This window comes from Ictalurus punctatus, chromosome 27, assembly GCF_001660625.3.
Source record: "Ictalurus punctatus breed USDA103 chromosome 27, Coco_2.0, whole genome shotgun sequence".
NCBI classification, from domain to species: Eukaryota; Metazoa; Chordata; class Actinopteri; order Siluriformes; family Ictaluridae; genus Ictalurus; species Ictalurus punctatus.
Genome location: NC_030442.2, coordinates 4,058,825 through 4,085,000, shown reverse-complemented (window position 1 = coordinate 4,085,000; position 26,176 = coordinate 4,058,825). Strand labels below are relative to the sequence as shown.

Genomic DNA, 26,176 nt, shown 5'->3' with positions numbered 1-26,176 from the left:
CACAATATATTACTTCAACAATTATCGGTGCGCGCCTAATGTGCCGAAACGCTTTGATCAGCGTGTCACACAGGCACACACCCAGCACTCGGCTGCAGGGCCGCTGTGGATTAGAGCTGTCACAAAGATTTTACAGCTGATGCTGATCTCTCACACACAAACACGCACACACAGAGATTCAGCTCCTAAATTTAATAAGCTTTGTTATGGGGCTGTTATGACCTTACCCCTAGCCCCAGAAGCCCCACCCTCAGAGCCGTACAGACCGTCACTCGCATCGCTCATGCCCACCTAACGGTTACGTTCAATCTCTCTCTCTCTCTCTCTCTCTCTGTAGGTCGCACTCGGAATCCACAGACATTTCCTGGCGTGAATGTGACTGAAGATGAGAGTATGAGTAAGTGGTCAGATATCCGTCATCCTCTCCGTTTTATTCCACAGCCATTTGTCAGCGATGACTATTTTTTAAAAATCTATTAAATGACGGCATGTCATGCTTTTTATCCGTTTATCATCGTTCCCTAAAAGAGAGGTTCTCTTTTAACCAGAAAATAAGCGTAAACCCCTCTGTCCTGAAGAAATCGTCAGAAAACGTAGTTACAGCTTTACTTCTGGCCGTGACAAAGCGCTGACACTGGAGACTCCTTCTGTGCATGTACATTTTTAAAAATGTTTATTATCGGCGGAGTGCCCTCTGTACACGTCCCTGTGAATGAGCTGTTACTATAGAAACCTGCAAAAGTGTCAGAGCTGCTGTTATAGGAAACTAATCAACACTGTCTGACCAATCAGAATCCAGAACTGTGGAATAACAAGAGGGTCGACTTTGAGACGTGTGTGTGTGTGTGTGTGTGTGTGTGTGTGTGCGCGTGTGTGTTTTACTGTTTGTCTTATGAGTTGCATAATTGTTTTGTTTGTGTTTGTGCCAGTTATATTTCCCCTCTTTGCCTTTATTAATAAATTAACTTAAATTCTGACGTATTAAATTGAACCTCCAGTGATGCGTGCGCACTTCAGCTGCTTCTTAATGAAAGAAAATTCGAAAATCCTAAACGTATTGTTCACTTTAAATGGCCTTGCTCCTCTTTAATATCATGTGGTGGTTTATTATATTTATTTGTTTACAAGGATCCTGATCCTGATCCCTCCTGTAGCCTTCTCTCTCTTTCTCTTTCTTTCCTTTTCTCCCTCTTGTACGCTCTCTCTCTCTCTCTCTCTCTCTCTCTTTATTTTGTATCCCCGAGCCCCAAAAGAAGTAACCTAACGAGCCTTTGCTGCAGGATGTTATAAATGTTATAAATTTACACTCGGCTTTGCACCTGATGATGTGGATTTCTTTAAAAAATAAATGAATAAATAAATAAAAACTTTGTTTATTAGCGATTAATTACATTAGGTGTGAAGGTATTTTTGACGCACTAATTTATTGTTGTAGCGTAAGTTATAAATGACGAGCATTAAACACGATTTCTTGGTAAGGGTGGACCTACAGCTCAGGAAACAATGCAGCACTAACGGGACAAACACTAAACCAGTTTACACCAGTAAGGCATCATTACCATGACGTCTAAAAATATTTGTACGAAAAAATGATGTTTAGTACTGAAAGTACCTAGCTATCTAATGAAAAGGAGTACCTAAAGTACAGTCTTACATGCAGAACAATAGTGTAGAATTGAAAAAGGTGCTTATTAATACATTGATCTAAATACTTTGATTTAAAATGAAATAACAACTTTGCACAACAGTAACGTTCTCCAACATTCCAGCGCCTGAGTATATAAAGATCGCTTGAATATTGCGTAGTTTGATGATTTTTATTTTATTTTATTATTATTTAAAAAAGAACTCACATCATCTTGACTCAGTCACAAAGCAGAGATGAACCAAGCTCTAAATTTGACATTTACAAGATCCTGCGTCGAAGGCGTTGTAAGTTGCTCTCTCTGGGCGTCACAGGTTCATGCGGCACAGACGTTAAAGAGAACCGCAACCTGGATAACTTTTCATCCAAGGCGGGGATACAAACAGCCAATAGGAATGCGCCGTTGGGGTCGAGACGCAAGCGGCCGCTGGAGGAGGGGAACCGAGGCCACGCCCACTCCAAATTCCGTCCCAAGAGGCGCAAGAAAGCGCCGGGGCCGACGTTGCAGAAGAATGCGCTCATGCAGCTGAACGAGATCAAACCGGGCCTCCAGTACAAACTCCTGTCCCAGACGGGGCCGGTGCATGCTCCGGTCTTCGCCATGAGCGTGGAGGTCAACGGGCAGCGCTTCGAAGGGACGGGACCCACGAAGAAGAAGGCCAAGCTGAGCGCAGCGGAAAAGGCGCTGCGCTCTTTCGTCCAGTTCCCCAACGCCTCCGAAGCTCATGTGGCCATGGGCCGCACGTTTGGCATCAACACCGACTTCACCTCGGACCAAGCCGATTTCCCAGATGCCCTCTTTAACGGATTCGAGACGCCTCGCGATGTGTCTAGCACCAACGGAACCCTACACCTTCGGCACGAGTGCCCTATGCCCGTTTCAGCGACTCAGCCGGTCCTTGTGGGCCACGGGAAGAATGCGGTGATGATCCTGAACGAGTTGCGGCCAGGCCTCAGGTACGAGTTCGTGGCCGAGAGCGGAGAGAGCCACGCTAAGAACTTTGTGATGGCTGTGACGGTGGACTCGCAGGTTTTTCAGGGATCAGGCCGGAATAAGAAGCTGGCAAAGGCGCGTGCGGCTCAGGCGGCGCTTTCAGGCCTCTTTAACATGCAGCTGGACCAGACGCCGTCTAGACAGCCCATACCGAGAGACGGTCTGCAGTTACACCTGCCACAGGTGAGGACAGGCACACCTGAAAAGGCATTTCTTCTTCAAAAGATTCTACTAACTATAGGTACAACAAGGGTTGCACCCTAAATTCTAACTCTGAAGATCAGCTAGGAAAGCTCTAGCCTCGTTCTTTTGTAAGATAAGTTTTGGCCCCTGTTAGTATTGCTGCAGTAAATTCCTTTATTATTCAGTGATCTGTTTGCATCAGTGGCTTTTTTGCTCTAACGTTCACCCTCGTTAAAAAAAGCCTCTGTCAATCTTCATCAGTGGGATGTTAATTAAATCAGAGCATAATTGTGATTGAAGTGGCTTTGTACGCAGGGCAGACATTAAAGCCCTCGAGCTTCCTGTTCGTATTCAGTGTTTATTTACACATCGGATAATCCGCCATCTATATAATCCCTCCGTTTCACCCACAACGACAACAACGTTAGAGAGAAACTAATCTTAATTAACATCAGAGAGAATAGCGCACTGCTAAAACAGGAAGCGCATCACTGTCATCTTCCTGCCTGAACTAAAGCGTGTGTGTGTGTGTGTGTGTGTGTGTGTGTGTGTGTGTGTGTCAGGTCCTGGCAGACGCCGTGTCTCAGCTGGTGGTGGAAAAGTTCGGCGAGCTGACGGACAACTTCATATCACCTCACGCACGACGGAAAGTCCTCGCCGGTGTTGTTATGACAACAGGTACACACACACACACACACACATCAAGCTCATAATTTATTAATCATTTAGTAAAATTGTGTGTAAATGTTTGCTTGGACAAAAACGAATGAAATTTACAGAAATGTAGTTGATTTTCTCACTGATTAATCGTATACAGTATGAACGCCATAAATTACCTTAAATCTCCTTAAATTAAAGGATTTAGCCACACCCACGAAACTCCATAAAAGGCAAAAAAGCTGAAAATGGCAACTAAACGGTGAAAGAGCGCCCCCTAGGCATGGCTATGCTAAATCTTCCAGTAACGCAGCTCAGCCACTGCAGCGCATCAGCTACCATAGACACACACGAAACTCCTCACTAACCCTCTATTCATTTCTTTTTTTTTTTTCCTGAACTAATTCATGAATACCGTATTTCTGGTGTAAATGCACGTATGAAAGGTTTACGAATAAATTTGTTTCTATCTGGCTGAGAAATTATTCTAAAAATGTTCTAGGTTGTTTTGACGGTGGCAAAACAAAAACATAAAAAAAATTAATTGGTGTGTATTTCATTTCACTTCACTTACGTATGACGTCTAGGGACTGACGTGAAGGACGCACAGGTGATCTGCGTTTCCACGGGAACCAAGTGCATAAACGGCGAGTACATGAGCGACCGAGGCCTGGCGTTAAACGACTGTCACGCTGAGATCATCGCACGCCGATCGCTAATCAGATACCTGTACAGCCAGCTGGAGTACTTCCTCAGGTGAGTCGCATGAAATGTTTTAGGAGAGGTTTGTGGGCGTGTAACATGAGAATCGACTCATTTTCACACCGACGCGTGCGCTGTTTATTTATTTATTTGTTTGTTTGTTTATTTATTTATTTATTTAACTAGCCTGGGTCAGAAGCAATATGAGCAACTTGTCTCCTGCTAGTGTGAACGTAGAGTTAGAAATGGTCTCCAGGTGTTAGATTTAGCAGCATTTTCCAGAGTATACGTTCAAAACATGTAGCCTGGGGATTTTTATTTTGACTGGGTGTGTCAAATTAAAATAAATGAAAGTGAACTGAACTCGTACAAAGACTGATGTCTGCCGATCCCTTCTGTAAAAAATCGATTGACCAAAATCAATCTCAGCAGACAGTGGGTTGGAAAATTGATTGTTGGATTCTAATTCAGAGTCGGATTATGGGAAGTGTGTGTGTGTGTGTGTGTGTGTAATTGACAGGTCATGGTGTGTGTAGTTGTGACTGTGTGTTAAACAGTGATGGAGTGATGGGTGTTACGGGTGACGGAGCATAAAACCCTCCTGCTTATTGTCAGCTGCGGACTTCATTTAGTGAGCAGCGCTAACATGAGTGTGTGTGTGTGTGTGTGTGTGTGTTTGTGTGTGTGTGTGTGTGTTATGCAGTAACAGTCCCGAGGATCACGAGCGCTCCATATTCCGGCGGTGTGAACAGCACGGCTATCAGTTGAAGGACGGAGTTCAGTTCCACCTGTACATCAGCACCTCGCCGTGCGGAGACGCTCGGATCTTCTCACCGCACGAAGCCGCTGTGGAGGGTGTGAACACTTCACTTCACTTCACTTCCTTTTCTTTTACTTTATGATGTACATGATTGTGACGTACAGAAGAGCACTCGACCGATCCGTGTTGGCTTATGTTAGATATACAAGAAAAGATACGCGGTGTACGCCGGGATAATTTAGTCCATATTGCATTCGTTTAGTTTAGTGTAGTCTAATTCAGTTCAGTTCAAATTAGTTACAATTTAGTCTAATTCAGTTTAGTCCTGTTTAGTGTAGTCCAGTTCTGTTGCATCAAATTCAGCTCAACTCAGCCAATATAATGAACTGTTCCCAGTAAGGATCGTATGAGTTGAGTATTTCCACCTGAGGTGTTTAGATTAGAGGAAACACTGAAGTGCACTGCTGTAGCTCTACAGACCTGGAAAAGGTGTGTTATGGTGTAGATGATGTGGAGTGTGTGTGTGTGTGTGTGTGTGTGTGTGTGTGTGTGTGTGTGTGTCTCTTTGTCGTTGTGTTTTTGGAGCAGATCAGGGAGACAGACACCCGAACAGAAAAGCCCGAGGACAGCTGCGCACTAAGATCGAGTCGGGTGAGGGAACCATCCCGGTCCGCTCCAGCAACACTGTCCAAACATGGGACGGAGTCCTGCAGGGGGAGAGGCTGCTCACCATGTCCTGCAGCGATAAGATCGCCAGGTGTGACCTCATCACCGTCATGACAACAGGACTGACTCGTGCTCACTCACACACACACACACACACACACACACACACACACACACACACACACACACTAAGGGATGGCCAATATGGCTAAAATATCATATTATTTTTGTTACATATCAATGGAGCCTTATTATGAATATTATTACAAAAATGAAAAAGTAAATTATAGTAAATAACTTGTCTTATGTTAACGTCCCCACCATGTCTCTCTCTTTCTCTCTTTCTATCTCTCTCTCTCAGGTGGAATGTAGTGGGTGTGCAGGGTTCTCTGATGAGTTATTTCTCAGGCCCTATCTATTTCTCGAGTATAATCCTGGGCAGTCTGTACCATGCAGATCACCTCAGCAGGGCCATGTACCAGCGTGTCGCAGATATGGAGGAGTTACCACAACCCTTCACCCTCAACAGACCACTGCTCAGCGGTACAGCTCATCATCGTCATCGTCGTCATCATCATCATCATCATCATCATCATCACAACACTCATTACCGCACTGTCAGTGTACCAAATTAAATAATAATAAATAAAAGCGTCCTGCCTGGGAGAGGTATTCTTCTACACCAGTAACACCATAACTACATACATGTAAAACCTAGAAATACAACTCTATCAATAAATAAAACACAAAACGTTGTAAATATATCAAATAATAATAAACAAATATGGTACAACGCTATAAATGAATCAGACAGCAAATCAGATAAATACACCTGTACACACTAGTATAAATAAACCAAATAAATAAATACTGAAGACTGTATATAAATCAAATACATAATCCAATTAATACAGTGCTGAGAATAATCATTAAAAATATTAGATATTTATATAAAAATAAATATATAACAATTATAAATTAAACTATATAAGTCAAATAATAAATGATTTAATTCTAAATATAAATATATAAAATACATAAAATCAATACAGAACACTATGAATAAAAAAATACACTATAATAAAGGTCTTATCTGCTTCCAGTCTTTTACTTTTTTTTTTTTTTTTCTGAAGCAAGCTTATTGTAATTATAGTGTGTGTGTGTGTGTGTGTGTGTGCAGGAATCAGTAACGCAGAGGCACGGCAGCCCGGTAAGGCTCCAAACTTCAGTGTGAACTGGACGGTGGGGGATCAGGGGTTAGAGGTCATCAACGCTACCACAGGGAAGGACGACCTCGGCCGACCATCTCACCTCTGCAAACACGCCCTGTACAGCCGCTGGGTTCGTCTCCACGCCAAGGTACAGCTCCCTAATCCTGTTGAGAGCATCAGTGTGAGTTTATTAAACTCCCTTTCACATGCTGTTGCACTCTATTATACTCCATTACCCTATAATAGAGTGTAAAATTGTATAATGGAGTGTAAAATGGTGTAATAGAGTGTAACAGGGTATAACTCATTACACCCTGTTACACTCTGTTACACTCTGTTACACCCTGTAACACTCTGATACACTCTGTTACACCCTGTAACACCCTGTTACACTCTGATACACTCTGTTACACCCTGTAACACCCTGTTACACTCTGTTACACTCTATTACACCCTGTAACACTCTGTTATGCTCTATTACACCCTGTAACACTCTGTTACACCCTGTTACACCCTATTACACCCTGTTACGTGCTGTAATGGAGGCCTTCTTCCTTCTATTGTTCCTTCTCCTCTTTCTCTCTCTCTCTCTCTCTCTCTCTCTGTCTTTCTCTTTCTCAGCTCTCTCAGACTCTGAGGATCCAAGTGGCTCGACCTGCTTTGTATCACGAGGCCAAACAGGGTGCTGCAGATTACCACTCAGCCAAGCAGACTCTGATCCGAGCTTTCCAGAATGCGGGCCTCGGCGCCTGGGTGAAAAAACCGATTGAACAGGACCAGTTCTCCCTCACACAGTGACTGAGATAGAGGGGGGAGGGGGCATTGGGGGGAATGAAAACGACAGCACACGTCTGTTTTTAACTGTTCAGCATCTAACAGTTACCATAGCATCTCTCAGTTTTACCTCACTAACCTGTCCGTTTTTATTCTGCGCTGCGTCTTGCCTTTGATATTTGTGTAACAGAAATGTTAAATCTCATGTCATTATGTTATATAAGTGTTATTTTAAATGTGTATAAGTTTATATATGCTCATGCTCTATCAAACACCAGGAATCAGTGATTCGCCAGCTGGATTTTTATTATTTAGCTTATGTTTTACAGTTTTATAATTTATTTAGCTGATGTCAATGTTGCATCCTAATCACGCTTAATTAATTACGAGTTTCTCAACTCCTCACTGCTGAAGAACATCTGCCCCAAAAATATTTCCCCTTCAGTATGCTAACAAATGACTTTGATACCACAGCACGGTTGAATGCTCGAATCTGATTGGTCAGAACGTGTGCAGTATTTCTGTATAACGCAGTTCCGGCTGTAACATGAACGACGGGTTTATACACTAGAAAGCTAAAGTTCATGGATGATGTTGGAGTGACAGAGTATATTAAAAATGCTAAAAGCGTTAAACGATATTACACTGTTTTGTCTTTGATTTTTTTTATTATATTTTTTTTGTTAAAATATCCAACAATTAAGCACATGAAGTTTAAAAAACTGAAGGTTTATAATATGCACAGGTTAAAATATTAAAACCATTGAAACATGTTTAAAGGTTAATGCGTTAACATGCTAAAATGCTGCTAATGTAACCCTGTTGGTTGTTGCTAGGAGGTTTCAATATAATCCCGGTTGTTTGCTAGGTTATAGCTAGTTGGTTGCTAAGCAAAATCCCAGCTGGTTGCTAGGAATTCAGCAGGTGAAGCAATGCGTCTTTAATCGTCTTCAGTATCTCCGAATGAAGAAATCTTGTGAACGCACAATCGATGAAACAACGTGTTCCCCATGGGGAAATATAACACACTCTGGAGCGTTGTTACGCCGCAACCGTAATTCCAATCTTTCCCAAAAACACAACCGCACTATTTCCTGTATGGTCAAAAACTGTGACCCGTGATATCAGAACAAATTTCTGATTAGAATAATATTAAGCAACAGAAGATGTAGAACATAACACACTGGGGCGAGATCATTGTACTGAGTGTCCTGGCGAAAAAAGTCTTCCCTGTCTGTCTGGTTCATTGTTCTAAATAAACTAATTAAAATTGTTTAATTCATTAATTAAAAAGAAAAAACTAATTTTTTTTTTGCATTTTAATATTCACCCTTCTGTCCTAGCCTTACGACTTTATTCTCAAAACCTTGTTTTGTATTTTTTTTGTTAAACAGTGGCTGTATAATCATTGATGTGGGGACTTTTATTTTGTTAGGACACGTTTATTTAACCTTTATGGAAGGAGCCTCCAGTGTCAGGGCTTGGAAACATTAACGGTGTTCTCCAGCACAGGGAAGTCTTAAGGACAGAGGAGTTTACACTTTCAGAGAGAGAGAGAGAGAGAGAGATTTAATGATTGTTTATAACAGCTATAACTTCGGTAAGACGTTTCTCTCTCCGTCGTGTCTCGGCTTCATTTTCTCCTTTATACACTTTGCTCCCTTTTTTTTCTTTATCAATTATTACAATTATTTCCTCATTTTTTTGTTTTGATTGTAAGTGAGCGATCCTCACCCTGACTTGTGAAAGTCGTGAGTGCCCCAGACAATCCGGTGTCCCTCCTCATCCACACTCAAAACTTGTCCACTTATTTATTTATTTACTGAAAATTTATTTCTTAATTTTTTTTTAAGTACTGATAATCACCTAAACTCATTATTAATCCTTGTCATTTTTGGCATTTCAATCAGTTGTAGTGTAGTGTACGATGTATGCTGTATGCTGTAATGTGTGTCATTGTCATCATTACAACATTTGATTTGTATTTGATCATTTAAATAAAATGTAAAAAAAAAAAAAAAACCTCTAAATGTAAACAGAAGCAGGTCTGCTCAGAGAACCTTACTGAGTCTTTAATATAGACGTCAGATCTGAACAACTTTTATGTAAATGACCTGCTGAGGAAAGTGATGGCGCGTGATGAGTGATTTTCATTCGACTGCACACTTTTGATGAAATTAAATCTTCTTTTTGTGTTACGTTCTGACTGGTTTTGTTGGAGTCATGCTTTACAATCTGATCTGTTTCATATGGATGTCGATTTCTTTCTTTCTTTATTTAATAATAATGTGAATTTGAATGAAACTTTATTTATGTTGTACACCAGGGACTTTTTACAGTAATCCTCGTTCTGTTGATCACACTTGTTTATTTTATAAATATAATCCAGCTATATAGACACACACATCGGGCACAATAATATGTGAATGCAAAGCTCTAATGTCTCTGATTTATTTGTTTATTTATGTGTTTGTTTATTTTTTTTATTTAGGTCCAGTCTGACTCGGTTTCTTCTATTTGTTTACCTTCACAAATGTGTCAAAAACGTACGAAATAGGCAAAAAAGTTGCAGGAACCAACAAAAGGTTGTCCTCATTTGGTAAGCAAAGTTTAACTTTTCTTAAAGCTCTAATGTTAGCTAGACTATATATATATATATATATATATATATATATATATATATATATATATATATATATATATATATATATATATATAGTTAGATAGATAGATAGTCGTGTTGTGTGTCTCATTACACAATTAAATTTCCGTTATTAAATATAGACATGATATAACTTTTAAAAAAGTTTTAATGTCATTTTTAATAATAATTTTACATGCTCGAAATAGTTTTGCTGGGAATAACACCCAACAAGTGGTGCTGTTATGTGAAAATAATCCACGCTGAGGGGGTGTGAGAGGGGGCCCGATGCGAAACAAGATGTCTCTCTCATAAAGTTAAGAAGACAATTAATAAATAAAAATATCGCAGCTTGTCATGTTACTGAGAAATTATCACACCACTGTAACATTTTCATTTCAGGGATTAATAAAAGTTTAACTTCTTTATCAAACTAAACAAAACAAAAATAAAGGTGAAAAAAGAAGGAAGCCGGAAGATATTTTTGACCGACCAGGTTAGTGAATAAACTAATTTACTTATCATTTTTAATCAAAATTATATATATATATATATATATATATATATATATATATATATATATATATATATATATATATATATATATATATATATATATTAGAACAACAACAATATAGACAATAACTTGTTTATTTTTGTTTTACTTGCACATTACTTTCTTATTTAAATGATAATATAGGCTAATATATGTTTAAGATTTCATATTGTATTATATTATTCCTCCTGCCACTGCTAATATTTATTTAAATCATTGTTATAATGTGCCTGCTTTATTGGTTTCTTTTTATTTTATTAAAAAATATATATATTGGAGCTTCTGTTTCTTTGAACTGTATTTTAAATGTATAAAAGGTGTTACATAAACAGCAATTAATACGTCACTGTTAATTATCAAATTATTTACAAAAGTGATAATTATTGTTGTTGTGAACTGATTCGCAATAAAAACAAGCGCCGTGTCGATTAGTGCTCCTGAGAAGAAAGAACTCTTATTTTCTCAACATGTGAGTGGTTCCTCTTCCGGTCACGTGATTGGCTAGTAGAAGGGGGGTGGGCTCCAGCTTGGCCAAAACACGGTAATAGCAGCTCACTTTCCGAGAACATTTTGTCCTTCTTGTTTTAAATGACTGATTGAAAATTCTGATTTATTTTATCGTGTAAATTATTACACCACACACCTCATGCGACTGTTTACTGACTTTAATCTATTTTGAAGTGTTTTATTTCACACGACAAACGCGCTTCAGCTTCTCTTCAATTCCGTTTGCTGATAAAGTCGATTATTATTATTATTATTATTATTATTATTATTATTATTATTATTATAAAGTAAAAATAAAATATTTCGAGTTTATCAAGCTGAAGACTGTTACTGAAGCATTTGAAACCCTGTTTTGCTTGTTAAGTGAGATGATGTAATATCTGAGCTTAGTTTGTTTGTTCAAGTGTCTTAGACATCTCCTCTAAAATTAATTCATACTTAAGATCCGTGCGGTTTCTTCCTCCAGTGATAACTTTATCATAATCGTATTTATAATAACTTTATCTATGTTGTTTTGTTGGGGTGGGGGGGGGGATGGGGGGACAGTTTAGAAAAAAAAAAGTTGAAATGTTTTGTTGTCAAAGTAAAAAGCAAGATGAGATTCTCAACCCTGTCTGTCCTTTTCGTTTAAGTTATATATATATATAATTTTTTTTTTTTACTTGAGCACAGAAATTCAGGAAATGAAGAACAGGAACTCTGTGCTATAACGTTTTTTTTTTTAAACGTGCATCATTTTTTACTGTATATTTTGGGTTGTAAAACCCAGTGTAAACTTTAATTATTAGAATGAATAGTGTAATGAATAAACCCTGTAATTGATTGTGATGTGTGTTTGCAGGGTGTCACAGGAGCAGGCCACGGCCGCCAGGATGACGAGTGTGAGTGTGTGTATTCTGCATGTTCGATTATGTTGTACCAGTGTGTGATTTTCAGTAAACAGTTTGCTCCTGAGATTTAATTCGGCCTTCACTTATCTTCATATCATCATTAATGAGGCGCTTTGAAGTGGTGGAGGTGTTTTGCTTCGATAAGAAGATTGGAGGCGCTGTCTCCTTATTGTTCCCATCAGCACACTCGTTTTGTTCAAGGTGTGTGTGTGTGTGTGTGCGCGTGCGCTCTGCAGGTGCTGTGCAGGCGAGCCGGCCGGTGGATCAGAGCGACTCAGAGCGTGAGGTCACTGAGGTTTTTCTCCACCGCCGGATCTTCGGGATCAGACGAGCCATACGTAGCGGTTTCATCTCACACTGCAGGTAAATCACACACACACACATGCACACGACAGACTGATATAACTGTGACACTGAAACGGTAATGTTCACCACCAGTACAGCTACGCCACGCCCACAATGCCCTGTCACATCCTCATGAATAATAATGAGAAGTCGTATGTGTATGGAGCCGTAGTCATAGTCTTCTGTTGCTAATGGCGTGTGTGTGTGTGCGCAGTAGGCCCCAGAACAGTGTGGCCTGATGAGACCATGGGTCCTTTCGGCCCTCAGGATAAACGCTTCCAGTTGCCGGGTAACGTGGGTTTTGACTGTCACCTCGGCGGGACGGACGAGGAGGAGCAGGCAGCACCGACCCAGCGCACGGTTCCTGACGTCCTCACGGCACCATCCAACAGCGAGAGACACGAGTTCGTACTGGCACAGTTCATCACTGAGTACCAGGTGAGCAGCTTCCTGTCTGTGTTCACACAATCACTTAAACCTTTCCAAATATAGTGTCTCTTGCTCTTGGTTTCTATAGAAACGATAACATATGACGTAAACCTCATGATGCGGTTTTCTCAGATCCTCAGCCGTGCGTATGGTTTTATAACTCGCTGCAAAAACTGACCGCTCCCCCAAACTGTTTCTCTACCAGTTATTTTGTTTTATGAAATGAATAGATCTGTAAACAAAATGGCTGCCACACACCAATCGGTGTGAGAAATTGACTCAAACAGCTATAGAACAGGGTTAGCATTGAGCTGTCAGGTCCCAAATCCTGCCCTCTACTGAGCCAATTGAAGAGACCCTATACCCACCTGAAGGGGGCGCTATAATGAATGGGTTTACCTTCTTGTTTACATCTGTATGGGTATGATAGAGTATAACTTGTTATACCAGCAGATATCCTGAGTTGCCTTCCATCGTTTTGTCTGACAAATTTTATGGGGGGAGTTTTTTTTTTTTCTTCCGAACTCACCCGTGACCGTCTGTTTGGGATGAAACTTAGCATGTAGCAAGGAAAGAGTTTGGCCGCTACAGGGCAATAACTACATTTCCGTCCGTGTGTGTGTTACAGACTAAAGAGGCGTTGGTATGGACTCAGAGAATCAGCAAAGCGGAGGAATATTTTACTCTCTGTGATGTGGAGTGTTCTATGCATTCCTGTTCTGAGCTGCTGAAACAAGGTGAGATTTTCTCTCTCTCTCTCTCTCTCTCTCACACACACCAACCAACAGCACGTCACCAGGTGTTTTATTCTTTTCCCCACGTACAGAGTTAGAATCATTTTTTCCAGCTCTTCCTGTCAGTGCCATCACCGTGGTGACGATAAAGCAGAAAAAAAACACGACAGAGGCCGAACTGAGCACGCGACAGCTGCTAGATAACGTGAGTCTGACCACCTGCTGTAGCAAAGAAACGTACAAACCTCTGATTTATACATGGTAAACTATAACCACTGTTTATAATTGTGTGTGTGTAGTTTATTAACGGTGCTAAAGAGATCTGTTTCCTGTTGTGGAGAGGAGGATACTGGGCCGACTTCATCCACCCCTCGTCTGGGAGAGCTGTGAGTAAAAATTACTGTCGTTGAGGTGCAGGAAACTTTTTTGGAACTCTGGAGTTTTCCTCTCGTTCTTTACTTTCTAAAATGTTTAGAGACCCTTAGTGTAGAAATAGTAGTGTAGCAGTAATAACACCCAGGTCATGTGATCACGGTTTAATATAAAAGGAATGTTCATTTGTATTTAAGTATAAATATTTTTATACTACGTCCATCTCGTGTCTCTTCAGTATTTCAGCGCTGCGTCACATGACCCGGTTTCCCAGGCGGATCAGCAGCGTCACTCTGGGTTCCACATAGAGGACGTGGCGTCCTGCAGAGTCACGGTTCACGTCCTGAGCGACACACACGCCCTTGCGGGGACGCTGATCACCAGCGCGCCATCCGGCAGCCTCATCATGCAGCGGCTCAGAGGACACGCACCCGACTGAGACGTCCCACACGCACACCTTCTCAATGTGACGGACGCTGACGCAGATCTGCTGCTGTCTTATTACTCGAGTTTGAAGAGAGGTTTAATTCAAAGCGTTATTTATTTACCTCCTGATAGTTATGTGACACCTGGCTGTTCTGTTTAAAGGGTTATTATACATACTAAAAGGCTTATACCCGAATTTAAGGAGGGTATAAGGGGGGAAAGTAGATTATTACAGAGCACGTGTTTGGGTGAGGAGAGAAACACCATGAACATCGTTATAACTGGAATGCAGTTAAACTGTGTTGCAGTGTATTCCACGCTGACTGAGAACAAACTTCTTCACCACAGGATTGTTCTAGAATGGAGTTTAATTCACAGTGAGGTGAGAAACTACATCACACAGGTGCTAAACTGTTCATGTTGTTACCCAAGACAAATTTCTTAAATAAAATACATGTATATAAATAAGTAAAGGATTCTAGCAGTCTAGTAATTTCTCACAGCAGGATGGGGTGAAGGCGAGTAGAAACGTCGCAGGGGTGTGGAAGTGTCACTCGGTCATTGATTTCAATGTCCTGACCCGAGGTAAAATGTCCTCCAGACTCTCAGCACCTGCGCGCACACACACACACAGACAGTTTCACAGATACACTCACACCCCCAAATGTAAAGGGGTGTGTACAGGGCTCTACACTGCAACCATTTCACTCGCATTTGCAACTGAAGTTCTTTGTGCGACTGAATAAATATTTATTCGCACCGGTGCGAGTGCCCTGTTCGGAGTTGTAGAATACAATCGGAATAAAAACTAAAACTCGAATACTTCTACACCGCGCAACAGTTACTTTCATACTGCTTTTCATCTCCTCAGTCAACCGAACAAGTGTGTAAATACTGCAGAGAAGCCATTATGATGAAGAGAGTAACTCTGCACATCATCCGCTTCTCTCAACTCTGATCTCACAACCGCCATCTTTTCTTGATCCCGCAAAATGACCTGCTCGTGTAGACACAGCGGTAAATTAATAATAATGCTAACGCTACAAGGTGGGTTTTAATTCAAACAATTCCTCACCAATCATCATCAAGAGTAGAACTGTTCGGTCTGTAGACATGCAGTACACTGCTGCTCTCCTTCACTCTCTTCACTAACTCGTCCTGGCTCACGCGCACAGTGCATTCACTTCATTTAAACTCAGTTTCCAGATGTCACTAGAAAAGTCGACTCCAGTTCCCATGTTTTGATATAAGCCCCAAAAATAACAATTTCAGCAGACATGGCAACACCGTACTGGGGGAACCGATCTAAAAGGAACAACTGAAACAAAACAAAAAAAGCTCAAATATAAATACAGAAAATGTGCTTAGTTATAAATAAATCATTTAATATTAAAAAAAAAATTGATTATAATAACTTCATAAAATATAAATAAATGATAAATCATGTTTAATTACTATGGATTGCATTTAATATCAATTTGACATTAAGCTTAATTCGCTATTTACTTAGAAGGCTATTAGCCTTTTTCCTAATATGGCTCAATTTTGTGTTAGTCTACTTTTAATTAGGACTCTATTGTTTAAGATATTTAAAAATAAATATTTTATGCTTGTTTATCAATTAACCAACAGTATTTCTCATTGCTATTATTTGAACTCAATTAACAGTGACCATGAGCAGAGAGCTTACATTTAACTGTTTATGACAGACCTCCTGATTAAATCTCAAACAAAAAAAGATTGGTATCTGGATCGGTTTCGGCTGTAAAAATCCTGATCGGAGCGTCACTAATGATCACCATTAACCTAAAGCGCTTTGCATCTGACGGGTAAATGAACTCACCCAATCACATCCTATGAGATTATTCAGATATATACACAATATACACAGAGCGGTTCGAGAACTGACTCCAGCCCAGAACCATGACAGTGGGAAATGTCTAATAGTGCAGCTGTAATATATTTAAGAGGAGCAGACTTGACACTGAACATTGACGTTTATTGTATTTGTTTACCAGGTGGAATAGATTAACGGTTGTTGTTTTTTTGCATACAGTCTGTAAAATGAACTGAATTCACAATATGTTCCTAAATTCTGTCATAACTGACAAGCTCAAGTTCTCATGCCTACTTGTGTTATACATTGTGGCATTATTAACGTTGCCATCTCTTAAAATAAAAAAACGTCAACCGTGCTCCTAAAAGAAATAGTTACTGTAGGGCCCTGGTGTGTACGTACCCAGAGTGTTTAGCAGCTCGAGGACCAGAGAGTTGAAGGCAGGAAAGAATTCCTCGTGTTCCTTCAGCTTCACTATAATGCTGACAAAAAGGCACAGTATCACACACACAGCAGTAGGAATATTTAGTCATGTGTTTCTGTCTAAATAATACAGCCTTGATATTCTACAACAGTCGAGTGCAAACGTTTGGACAAGCAACAAAAATGGTCAGAGTGAAAATGAAGATACTAACGATAAAAATCCATTGCACCTGTGTATGTAGCAAAAAAACATTAGTGTGTGTGTGTACCTGTCTATGTCACCAGTTCCAAGCAGCTCCAGTGGGTTTTGATTAAAACCGTATCCAGTCATGATTCTGGCCACTGCGTTCACCACTTCACTAGGGGGCGCTCTGTCATCTAACAAACACACACACACAAAAACAAAAAGTCTTGAGTCAGACCTACCTGCACAAACGGTCCTGCTGAAGGATGTACGGTTGTTATAGTAACAGACAGCACGTCTCTCTCACAAACCCAGGTCCAGGATGTCTCGGAGGTTCCTCATGACGTTGTTCATCTCCTCTAATCGAGTGTAAACCTCGTTCATCCTCGGGTAAACACCGCGCAGACTCGCGACGTCAAACAGCTTCTGGAAGTGAGACACAATGGCCTGCAGGGTGGGCTTAGTGGGAGTGCGCAACACCTACACACAATGATACGGGAATTGAATAAAGCAGTTAAACTAGATCATGCGTGACATGTACAGTGATTCTTATTACATTTACTCAAGTTGCTCAGTCTGACGAGTGATTTTCTTCGGCTTCTGTTGTTCGATTAACATTAATGACACACCTCGGCGTCGAGTTTTTTTTGCACGAGTGCACAAACCTCAATATACAAGAATAAAACAAAGGGGGGAAAAATATATATATAAAAACACATTCATCTAAATTTAAGAGGGTATAAGTTCAAATGAAATAAACTGGCACAATTCAATTATCTGTCCAAAATTAGCCACATTTTTAAGATGAATGTGATTCCTCATCCTGTTTTGTTCCAGCTTAAACGAAAATATAAGCAGCAACAATAAGAACTCGTCAGAAATCATTAAGAAACATCGCGGGGGAACCATAACGAGTTCTGAAATTCTATTAAATAAATAAATAAATAAATAAATAAATAAACCCGCCTTGTCGTCTGGAGCGGTCTGGTCCAGCAGCGTATCCACCATGCGCATCACGTCCTCCACCTTCACGCACTCGGACCGAGGACGTGCCCCGTCCTCCGGCTGCCACGGCAACAGCCTCTTCACCAGCGTGCTCACGAAGCGCTGCAGATCCTGACGGAGGAGAACATTAGCGCTAAATGTGACTGCGTTTCAACAGACCCTTAAAAAGGTGGTGCAGCGCGGTGCGAGACTGACAGGCAGAGCGCTGAGCTGTTGGCTCCACGTCTCCAGCGTAGGGACGATCTGCTCCAGCTCTGAGCCTGCGGCGGCGTCAGGGCGTCGCCTCGGGAGCGCCAGCGGAGCGCTCGGATCGGTCAGGACGGCCGTGATGTCGCCGAGGATCTGTCGGATACACGGTATTACCATGAACTTTCCAAACGAAAAGTATCACGCTACGATATTTCATCTCGTGTGTCGTCCTCTAATCCGAACCGCCACGGTGAAATGCGGCGATCCCGTTTTCTCGTGGGACTGAAGAAACAAAACGCCTGACCTTCTCGAATCGGAGCGCCGAGTCGGCCTCTCTGCAGCGCGCCCGAACGGCGGCCACGACGTGACCCACGTCCTGCACCTTCAGCTCCGAGCAGATCTCCTACAGCACCGCGTCAGACAGGAGACACACACAAAACCCGAAACGTTAAATCGTGTGCGAGTGACTGAGTGTGTGAGTGAGCGAGTGAGTGAAAGGTTCACCGTGATGCATCTCTGGCTCTCTGTGACATGTCGCTGTGTCTCAGTGCTGGAGCTGGGAGGAGCTTCAGTCTCCGTCTGGACTGACCTGCAAAGAAGAGTTCAATTGAAACGACTTCATTAATAAATGTAGTGTGTGTAGAGTTATGTAGTGTGTGTACAGTTGTGTAGTGTGTGTAGAGTGTGTAGAGTGTTACCTGATGTTGGTGTGTTGGACGAGACGCTCCATCCTCCTCAGCTGCTGCTTACACCACTTCAGTTCTTTCACACTTGGCCTAACACACACACACACACACACACACACACACACACACACACTTACACTTTCCCCATGTTTATAATGAATTAATTCAGATTGTACGTGCGTTTGAACAGTTTCACATTACGAGTGCATGTTATACAGTTCGCTCCAGAATTATTGGCACCCCAGTAAACACACACACAGGCAGGCTTAAAGAGAAAACGGTTACGAGAACCTCGAGACGATCTTTTAATCGACACGTTCGAAATGTGAAATTCTTTTTTTTTATGATAATTCCAGAGTCGATTATATCATCCCAGTGAAAGCGTAAATATTTAGAGACGCGTTCTTGTTCGGAAGATACACGCGTGTGTCTACACCGCTTCCTGTCTACGATTTGGATGGGATGAATCGGTGGAAATGATACCGTTACCCACGTTACAGAGCGTCTACGCCTGTGACGTCGGCGGTGAATAAACAGAAGCCTGCTGTGGTGGACTCCATAGACACAACAGAACAAGTGAAGAAATGTGGAACCTGGAGTCCAGGTCCTGTCTGAGACGCTGAATCTCCGACTTCAGATCTTCACGCTGCGCTTTAGTCTTCTTCAACTGCTCCTGATACGACTGAGTGCACACACACACACACACACACACACACACACACACACACCTCATAAGAACACTGTAGGAGAGACAGTCCCTCCAGGATTTTGCGATCGCAGAAATTAGCACAAAATCAAGGAAATTCGGTAATATTCGGAGGAGCCTGCGATTTTCCAAACGACTGCAGACGTTCTGCAGATTTGGGCCGAGACGTGACGTCATCACGGCTCTCGTTCAGCCGAAGCCCTCTTCAATACACGTGTAAACACGAGTACAGCTAAAAAAAAAAAGGTCTCGTTTACCATCAAAAATCACCGTGAAGAAGCTCGCAAAACTATTTTGTGGCTTGCGAGTTCGGCAATGTGAGTCGCTTTCTGCAAAAAAATGGAAAAAGCGGTTAAAAAACTCTGCGAGTTGCATCGCAGCAAAATCGAGTATTTTTGGCCGCAACGATCAGAAGAAAACGCCGCAAAATCCTGTACGGACTGGAGAGACAGAGACTAACACAGAGTAGAGAGAAAGAAGAGAGAGACTGTGTGTGTATGAGAGAGAGAGAGAGAGAGAGAGAGAGAGAGAGAGACAGACTGTGTGTAAGAGACAGCGGGGTTAGAGAGACAGACAGACTGTGTGTGTGTGTGTGAGAGAGAGAGAGACAGAGCGGGGTTAGAGAGACAGACTGTGTGTGTGTGACAGAGAGAGAGAGAGACAGACTGACTGTGTGTGTGTGTGTGTGTGTGTGTGTGTGTGTGTGTGTGTGAGAGAGAGAGAGAGGGAGAGAGACACAGACTGACTGTGTGTGAGTGTGTGTGTGTGAGAGAGAGAGAGAGACACAGACTGACTGTGTGTGAGTGTGTGTGTGAGAGACAGACAGACTGTGTGTGTGTGTGTGTGTGTGTGTGTGAGAGAGAGAGAAAGAGAGAGAGAGGGGTTAGAGAGACAGACTGTGTGTGTGTGTGTGTGTGTGTGTCTGTGTGTGTGTGAGAGAGTGTGTGAGAGAGAGAGAAAAAGAGAGAGATAGGGGTTAGAGAGACAGACAGACTGTGTGTGTGTGTGTTTGTGAGAGAGAGAGAGAAAGAGAGAGAGAGAGAGAGAGAGAGAGAGAGAGAGAGAGGGGTTAGAGAGACAGACAGACTGTGTGTGTGTGTGTGTGTGTGTGTGTGTGTGTGAGAGAGTGTGTGAGAGAGAGAGAAAGAGAGAGAGAGTGGGGTTAGAGAGACAGACAGACTGTGTGTGAGTGTGTGTGTTTGAGAGAGAGAGAGAGAGAGAGAGAGAGAGAGAGACAAAGCGAGCGGGGTTAGACAGAGAGAACCTTGAGCAGGGATCTGTAGCTGGATGAGGTTAACTGGGACGTGTCGGTGTTGTGAGAGTCGGACGAGTCGCTCTTACACTCTCTGCACCTGCGAGTCCTCCTGCACATTCCACAACATCACAGAGGACATGATGAAGCTTTACAGGAAACACTGCAGTCACCGCAGATAATCACACGCATCTGACTGCTAACGGGTCAGTGGTGCCATGGAGTCGACAACGACCATGATGATGAGCGCCAAGACTCGTTCAGGAAAAGTCCATTAAACAAACTTACCCAGAAGACATTGCAGCCCCAACACCCCCCCCCCCCCCCGTCCACTTTGTGCGTGCGCCGTGGACGTCTAAACAGTTCATCTTAAAATCAACTAGAACGGATGAAATTGATCACAATCCTCCGTTCTGTCAAATATCAGGAAGATCTCGTGCTAACGTTTAGCGTGGACGCAGCTATACGCCAACGCTAGCTGACGCTACACAGACCGTAGAAGCTCTCGTACTCGCTGGAGGAAACGCTAACCCTCCGGAACCCTAGCACACGGCGCGGGCGCGGCACCTGGCGAGGTTTCACTCACTTCAGTTTCTCCTGCAGCTCCTGCAGCTGAGCTTCGTAAACACTGATGACGTCCAGGATCCTTCAGAAACCGAACACACCAAACATCAGCAGAGTGTCACGCTAATAACATTCTCTCCGTGTGTACTTCAGCAGTTACAAACACAAACAATAAACACAGGGATTTATAGGATCACCCATCAGTGTGTGTGTGTGTGTGTGTGTGTGTGTGTGTGTGCGCTCACAGCTGATCACTAGGCGAGTGTAGTCGAGCTGAGCGACTGAAGAACTGCTGGAAAGCCTGGTTCTGGCGGGACGCTCGTTTCTCCTCCTCTTTCACGGCGAGGTGGAGCTTCTTCTGCAGCTGACACACCTGAGACACCTGCTCACTGAGCTGCAGCTGCAGAGCCTGACAGCGCATCTACACACACACACACACCATATAAATGATACTGATATTTTCTGGTCTATAATGTGACTTTAATCTCGAGCGGATTGTTTAGCGTTAGCTGAAATCATCACCCGGGATTAAAGTGGATTTCGCACCTCGGCGTCTCGCTCGTCCTGCTGCAGCTGCTGTAGTTGTCCCCGCTGCAGCGCCGCTTTATTGATAATGGAGTCCTCCAGACCCTGAACTTTGACCTTTACGCCGGCCAGCACGCCCTCCAGCTCCTCTGCTCTGTGTGACTGACGCGTGGCCCGAGCCTGCTGCTGCTCCACTTCCTGCCTGGGACAGCAAGTGATGCGCAGTTACATCAGCACTCCGGCCGTGTCACGGAGTAAAAGAATTAGAGTCCTAACAGATAGCAGTCCTAACTCAGCAGCCGCTCCGCTGCAGGATTATTAAACACACAGCATTTTATACTTAATAATCCGGAACACACACATTTTTAACACGGCCCTCTCTACTGGCACATACCCCTCGTCATTCAAGCAGGCCCGGGTTACCCCACTGCTTAAAGAAACATCACTTAACCCTGCTGCACTTCACAACTACAGACCTGTTTCCCTCCTCCCTTTTCGTTCCGAAATCCCCGAAAGAGCTGTTTTTAAATCAACTCTCCGATTTTCTCACAGAGAACAACCTCCTGGACACCGAGCAGTCTGGCTTCGAGAGCAATCAGTCCGCGGAGACTGCTCTGCTTTCCGTCACTGAAGCCTTACGACTAGCGAGAGCAACCTCTAGATCATCCGTCCTCATCCTACTCGACCTCTCTGCTGCTTTCGACGCTGTGAACCATCGGATCCTCCTGTCAACTCTCTCCAACCTGGGCATGACCGGAACGGTTCTGCGCTGGGTGGAATCCTCTCTCTCAGACAGATCCTTCAAGGTATTGTGGAGGGGAGGAGCTTCTGAAACTCAGCAACTCACGACTGGGGTTCCCCCGGGATCAGTTCTGGGTAAACTGCTCTTTTCTATTTATACATCTCTAGGGCAGGTGATTTAGTCTCATGGCTTCTCATATCATATCAATGCTATGCTGATGACACCCAGATCTATTTGTCCTTCCAGCCTGATGATCCATCCGTCTCTGCACGCATCTCTGCTTGCCTGTCTGACATCTCGGTCTTCATGAGGGAACACCACCTTAAGCGCAACCTGGAAAAATCCGAGCTTCTCGTCATCCCAGCCTGTCCCTCATTCAACCACGACCTCACTGTACAGCTCGGCTCAACCACACTCAAGCCGACCAGGACGGCCAGGAACCTTGGGGTGGTTCCCGAGGACAGCTTGACCTTCACAGACCACGTTTCAATAACTGCACGGTCCTACTCTCACTACTACGCACTACTCTCGGGTCTCCCAGCAGCTCCATCAAACCCCTTCAGATGATTCAGAATGCAGCAGCACGCCTCGTCTTCAACCCCATGTCACACCCCTCTTCATTGGCTTCCTGTACCCGCCCGTATCAAATTCAAGGCCTTCATGCTCACGTACAAGACCTTGTCTGGAACAGCGCCCCCATACCTCAACACTCTCCTGAAGGCTTACGTTCCCTCACGCAATCTGCGATCAATCAACGACCGACGCTAACCGAGTAGTGCCTACTCAGCGTGGCTCAAGATCCCTTTCCAGAACATTCACACTAACTGTCCCTCAGTGGTGGAATGAACTTCCAACCTCAATCCGTACCGCAGAATCCATCAATATTTTCAAAAACAGCTAAAGACCCACCTCTTCTGTGAGCACTTAACTAACCCCTAAAACGCCAACCCCACATTATCATTAAAAACAAAACAAAAACCTTTCTCTGGCACTTTGCTTTTCTAGAACTCAATTAAAAGATCTTGTATGTCAGCACGGCTTGTAATGTTCTCCGCGTTATATATTTTGCCTGCATTTCCTCATTTGTAAGTCGCTTTGGATAAAAGCATCTGCTAAATTAATAAATGTGAAAAGTACAGCAAAAATCGAAGATTTTTAAAAAGTGCAGTAAAATCTAAAACTAAACGTGCAGGTCGTTCTTCGGAAAGAGAAAAAGTGTGAAAATTTCTTGAGAAACAGGACAGATCTCTGTCCATCAGTCAGAAGAAGCTACAACAGAACGTTAATTACACGGCGTTAATTACAATAACAGTTACGCAGTCAAAGATCAGGATTTAACATCTGTGCAGATGTTTACTGTGAATGTAATAACGAGGTTATGAGATTAAATAAACTCAGTTATGGATTTACACAGACAGCTTTGTGTGTGTGTGTGTGTGTGTGTGTGCGTGACTGCAGAACGCGTACCCATTCCACCTGTGTGATATCAGATAACACCATGTGGTGATCACCTGGAGCTCTGAATTATTAAACACGTGGATAATGGGATTATTTATCAGGGAGAGACGTGTACGCTGATTAATTATTGAAACGTCCCACAGCGTTGGGGAGAACACATCAGTATATCCAGCATGTTAACGGGAAATACGGTGTACAGGTGTGCTGTATTGTGGGCGGGGCTTACTTCAACTTGCTGTTGGACTGGATGAGCTCCTGGATCAGCGCTTGTCTCCGCTCCGAGTCCGTCAGCATCGTCCTCAGCATCGTGCGCAGCTCAGACGAGGATGTCCTCTCCAACAGCACCAGGTCTGGGGAGGAAAAAAACAAAAACAACAACAAACAAAGAGACAACCAAAAAGGTCTGGACTGTGATTGGTCAGAAGGTGTTGATTTGTTTTAACACGCTCATTCTGATATGTTATCGTTTCTATAGTAACAGCAGACGTGGCACATCACAAGTTTGTGAATGTTTACCAGGTTTTCCGGTATTTATCCCATAATGTTAACAGCTAAACGTGTATAGTTTAAGCGGTCGGTCACAAGACACGTGTTGGATATCACACAACGCGGTGCGGTTTATCATCAGCGCTCAGTGTGCGAATAAAGAAATACCTGCCAGGTTCTTGTTCTCGGCGGGATCTGCGAAGCGGACGGGTTTAAAGCCATGGTGCTGCAGCAGGCGGTTCACTGCGTCCCACTCCGTCTGCTCCTGCTGCACACGTCAACACATGACACGTCAACCCTCATATCACAAGCTGATGACAGACAGAATCACAAACCTCATTCCACCTGAAACTGACGGCTGGTCCACAAGAAGACGTAGGTCTTATCTCTAGACTGAGAAGCAGATTTCCTGTCCATCTTAAACAATAGTTACGGGGAAAAACAAGGGGGTCAAAGTGGACGTGGACAGGGACGAGGCCAAATTTTCTGAAACGCTGTACGCAGTTAAAAGGTGGATGATGTGGTTCTCACATATTCGCAACAAACCCCACCTCCTGCACCAGGATTGGCTCCTACACCATATTCACAAAAACGTCCGAAACAGACGGCAGGCACCTGCTGGGAATTCCGACTCTTTTCAATGAGTCAGATTAGTTGACTCGGCTCAGCAATAAGAGTCGACTCCCAATAGGTCGACGCATTTTGCGATATTTTATTTAACCAGTGATTTTTGTTTTCTTTTCCTTGTTCTGGCTGAAATTCCAGAGAAGACCCCATAAAACCTAACATTATTCAATTTTACAAAATAGTAAAACGAATCCTTCTTGCTACACACACACACACACACTTCTTGCGGCACATATATGCGAGTCGACTCGTCCGCGAACGACACACCACTGGCTCAGCCGTAGTTTAGAGGAAAATTAATGATGTTTAATCACAACTCACCTTCTCCATATCGTCCCTTTCTTTTGAACGAAGAAATTTTTGACAAGTTTTTTCCAATTACACACAAAGTTGTTTTAAAAATATGTTAATAGGCTACACCTGGGTAGCTGTCCTATTCTCGGAAAACAAACAGAGCAGTGTATGCTAACCTTACAACTGTTTACTGCGTCGTGCTAAGATAAGCTAATCTAGCCAACACGAAAAGACACTGTTTTGCGTTATTTTAGCTAACAAAAGCTAATAAACCGAGATTAACCATAACTTAAACTATCAAATAATAATCATGACTGGTTTTATTATTTTTGTTTTCTTTTTTTGTGCCTAAGGTGTACCATGTACACACAACGAGAACTTTTTGCAGTTTCAAATAACTGCGGAAAATGACGCAACCGTTCACTTCCTGGTTATGAACCAATAGCGAGTAGGTGTATATTAATACACCACGCCCACTACAAAATCTCTCTCGCGAGACTTATATATATTTATATTTATATACACATTGGCTGTATTGCGGAAGCTCTCGCGAGATTTACAGTACAATACGGAAGAAAGAGAAACATTAATAATATAAGGGAAAGGGTTATTTAAATATTTAATAAAGGCTGAATAAGGTAAAGAAGGAACTGATCAAATCCGATCTTCATAAATAATTTTTTTAAAAGTACAATAACCTACAAAC

The 26,176-nt window shown here is 42.7% G+C and overlaps 3 protein-coding genes across 11 annotated transcripts in view; 2 read left to right on the top strand and 1 right to left on the bottom strand.

Annotated features, from left to right (window-relative positions):
- The window catches only part of adarb1a (adenosine deaminase RNA specific B1a), a 22,900-nt gene extending 12,676 nt beyond the window's left edge, over positions 1-10,224 (top strand). For all 3 annotated transcript variants that reach the window (XM_017459033.2, XM_017459032.2, XM_017459030.3), the window contains 9 exons: positions 338-397; positions 1,960-2,822; positions 3,386-3,500; positions 4,067-4,235; positions 4,885-5,036; positions 5,530-5,698; positions 5,969-6,150; positions 6,788-6,966; positions 7,440-10,224. In XM_017459033.2, coding sequence (XP_017314522.1) covers positions 394-397; positions 1,960-2,822; positions 3,386-3,500; positions 4,067-4,235; positions 4,885-5,036; positions 5,530-5,698; positions 5,969-6,150; positions 6,788-6,966; positions 7,440-7,616 — 2,010 coding nt within the window. In that variant the 5' untranslated portion in view covers positions 338-393 and the 3' untranslated portion in view covers positions 7,617-10,224. The remainder of the gene's footprint in view (positions 1-337; positions 398-1,959; positions 2,823-3,385; positions 3,501-4,066; positions 4,236-4,884; positions 5,037-5,529; positions 5,699-5,968; positions 6,151-6,787; positions 6,967-7,439) is intronic.
- A 1,017-nt stretch (positions 10,225-11,241) lies between these two features.
- mmadhca (metabolism of cobalamin associated Da) lies at positions 11,242-14,965 on the top strand. Of its 3 annotated transcripts, none has more exons than XM_017459099.3 (8): positions 11,242-11,330; positions 12,138-12,177; positions 12,423-12,549; positions 12,746-12,969; positions 13,589-13,697; positions 13,787-13,899; positions 13,994-14,080; positions 14,305-14,965. In XM_017459099.3, the coding sequence occupies exons 2-8, from the start codon at positions 12,169-12,171 to the stop codon at positions 14,503-14,505; spliced, it is 870 nt and encodes a 289-aa protein (XP_017314588.1). In that variant the 5' UTR covers positions 11,242-11,330; positions 12,138-12,168; the 3' UTR covers positions 14,506-14,965. The 3 variants fall into 3 exon arrangements, with proteins under 3 accessions (XP_017314588.1, XP_047007554.1, XP_017314589.1); XM_047151598.2 differs by having other exon boundaries at positions 11,311-11,330; positions 12,138-12,183; XM_017459100.3 differs by lacking the exon at positions 11,242-11,330 and adding an exon at positions 11,346-11,411.
- Positions 14,512-25,895, bottom strand: cep70 (centrosomal protein 70). Of its 5 annotated transcripts, XR_008393600.1 has the most exons (18): positions 25,498-25,895; positions 24,718-24,817; positions 24,290-24,413; positions 21,885-22,065; positions 21,584-21,759; positions 21,361-21,420; positions 20,787-20,886; positions 19,410-19,498; positions 18,829-18,906; positions 18,635-18,719; positions 18,435-18,533; positions 18,137-18,283; positions 17,903-18,052; positions 17,248-17,416; positions 17,022-17,130; positions 16,732-16,811; positions 15,568-15,810; positions 14,512-15,104 (listed from the first exon to the last, which is right to left on the bottom strand). XR_008393600.1 is itself a non-coding variant. In XM_017459044.3 (17 exons), the coding sequence occupies exons 1-17, from the start codon at positions 25,504-25,506 to the stop codon at positions 15,043-15,045; spliced, it is 1,818 nt and encodes a 605-aa protein (XP_017314533.1). In that variant the 5' UTR covers positions 25,507-25,895; the 3' UTR covers positions 14,512-15,042. The 5 variants fall into 5 exon arrangements, 3 of the variants coding, with proteins under 3 accessions (XP_017314533.1, XP_053532544.1, XP_053532543.1); XM_017459044.3 differs by lacking the exon at positions 15,568-15,810; XM_053676568.1 differs by lacking the exon at positions 14,512-15,104 and having other exon boundaries at positions 15,138-15,810.
- Positions 25,896-26,176: the final 281 nt, after the last annotated feature.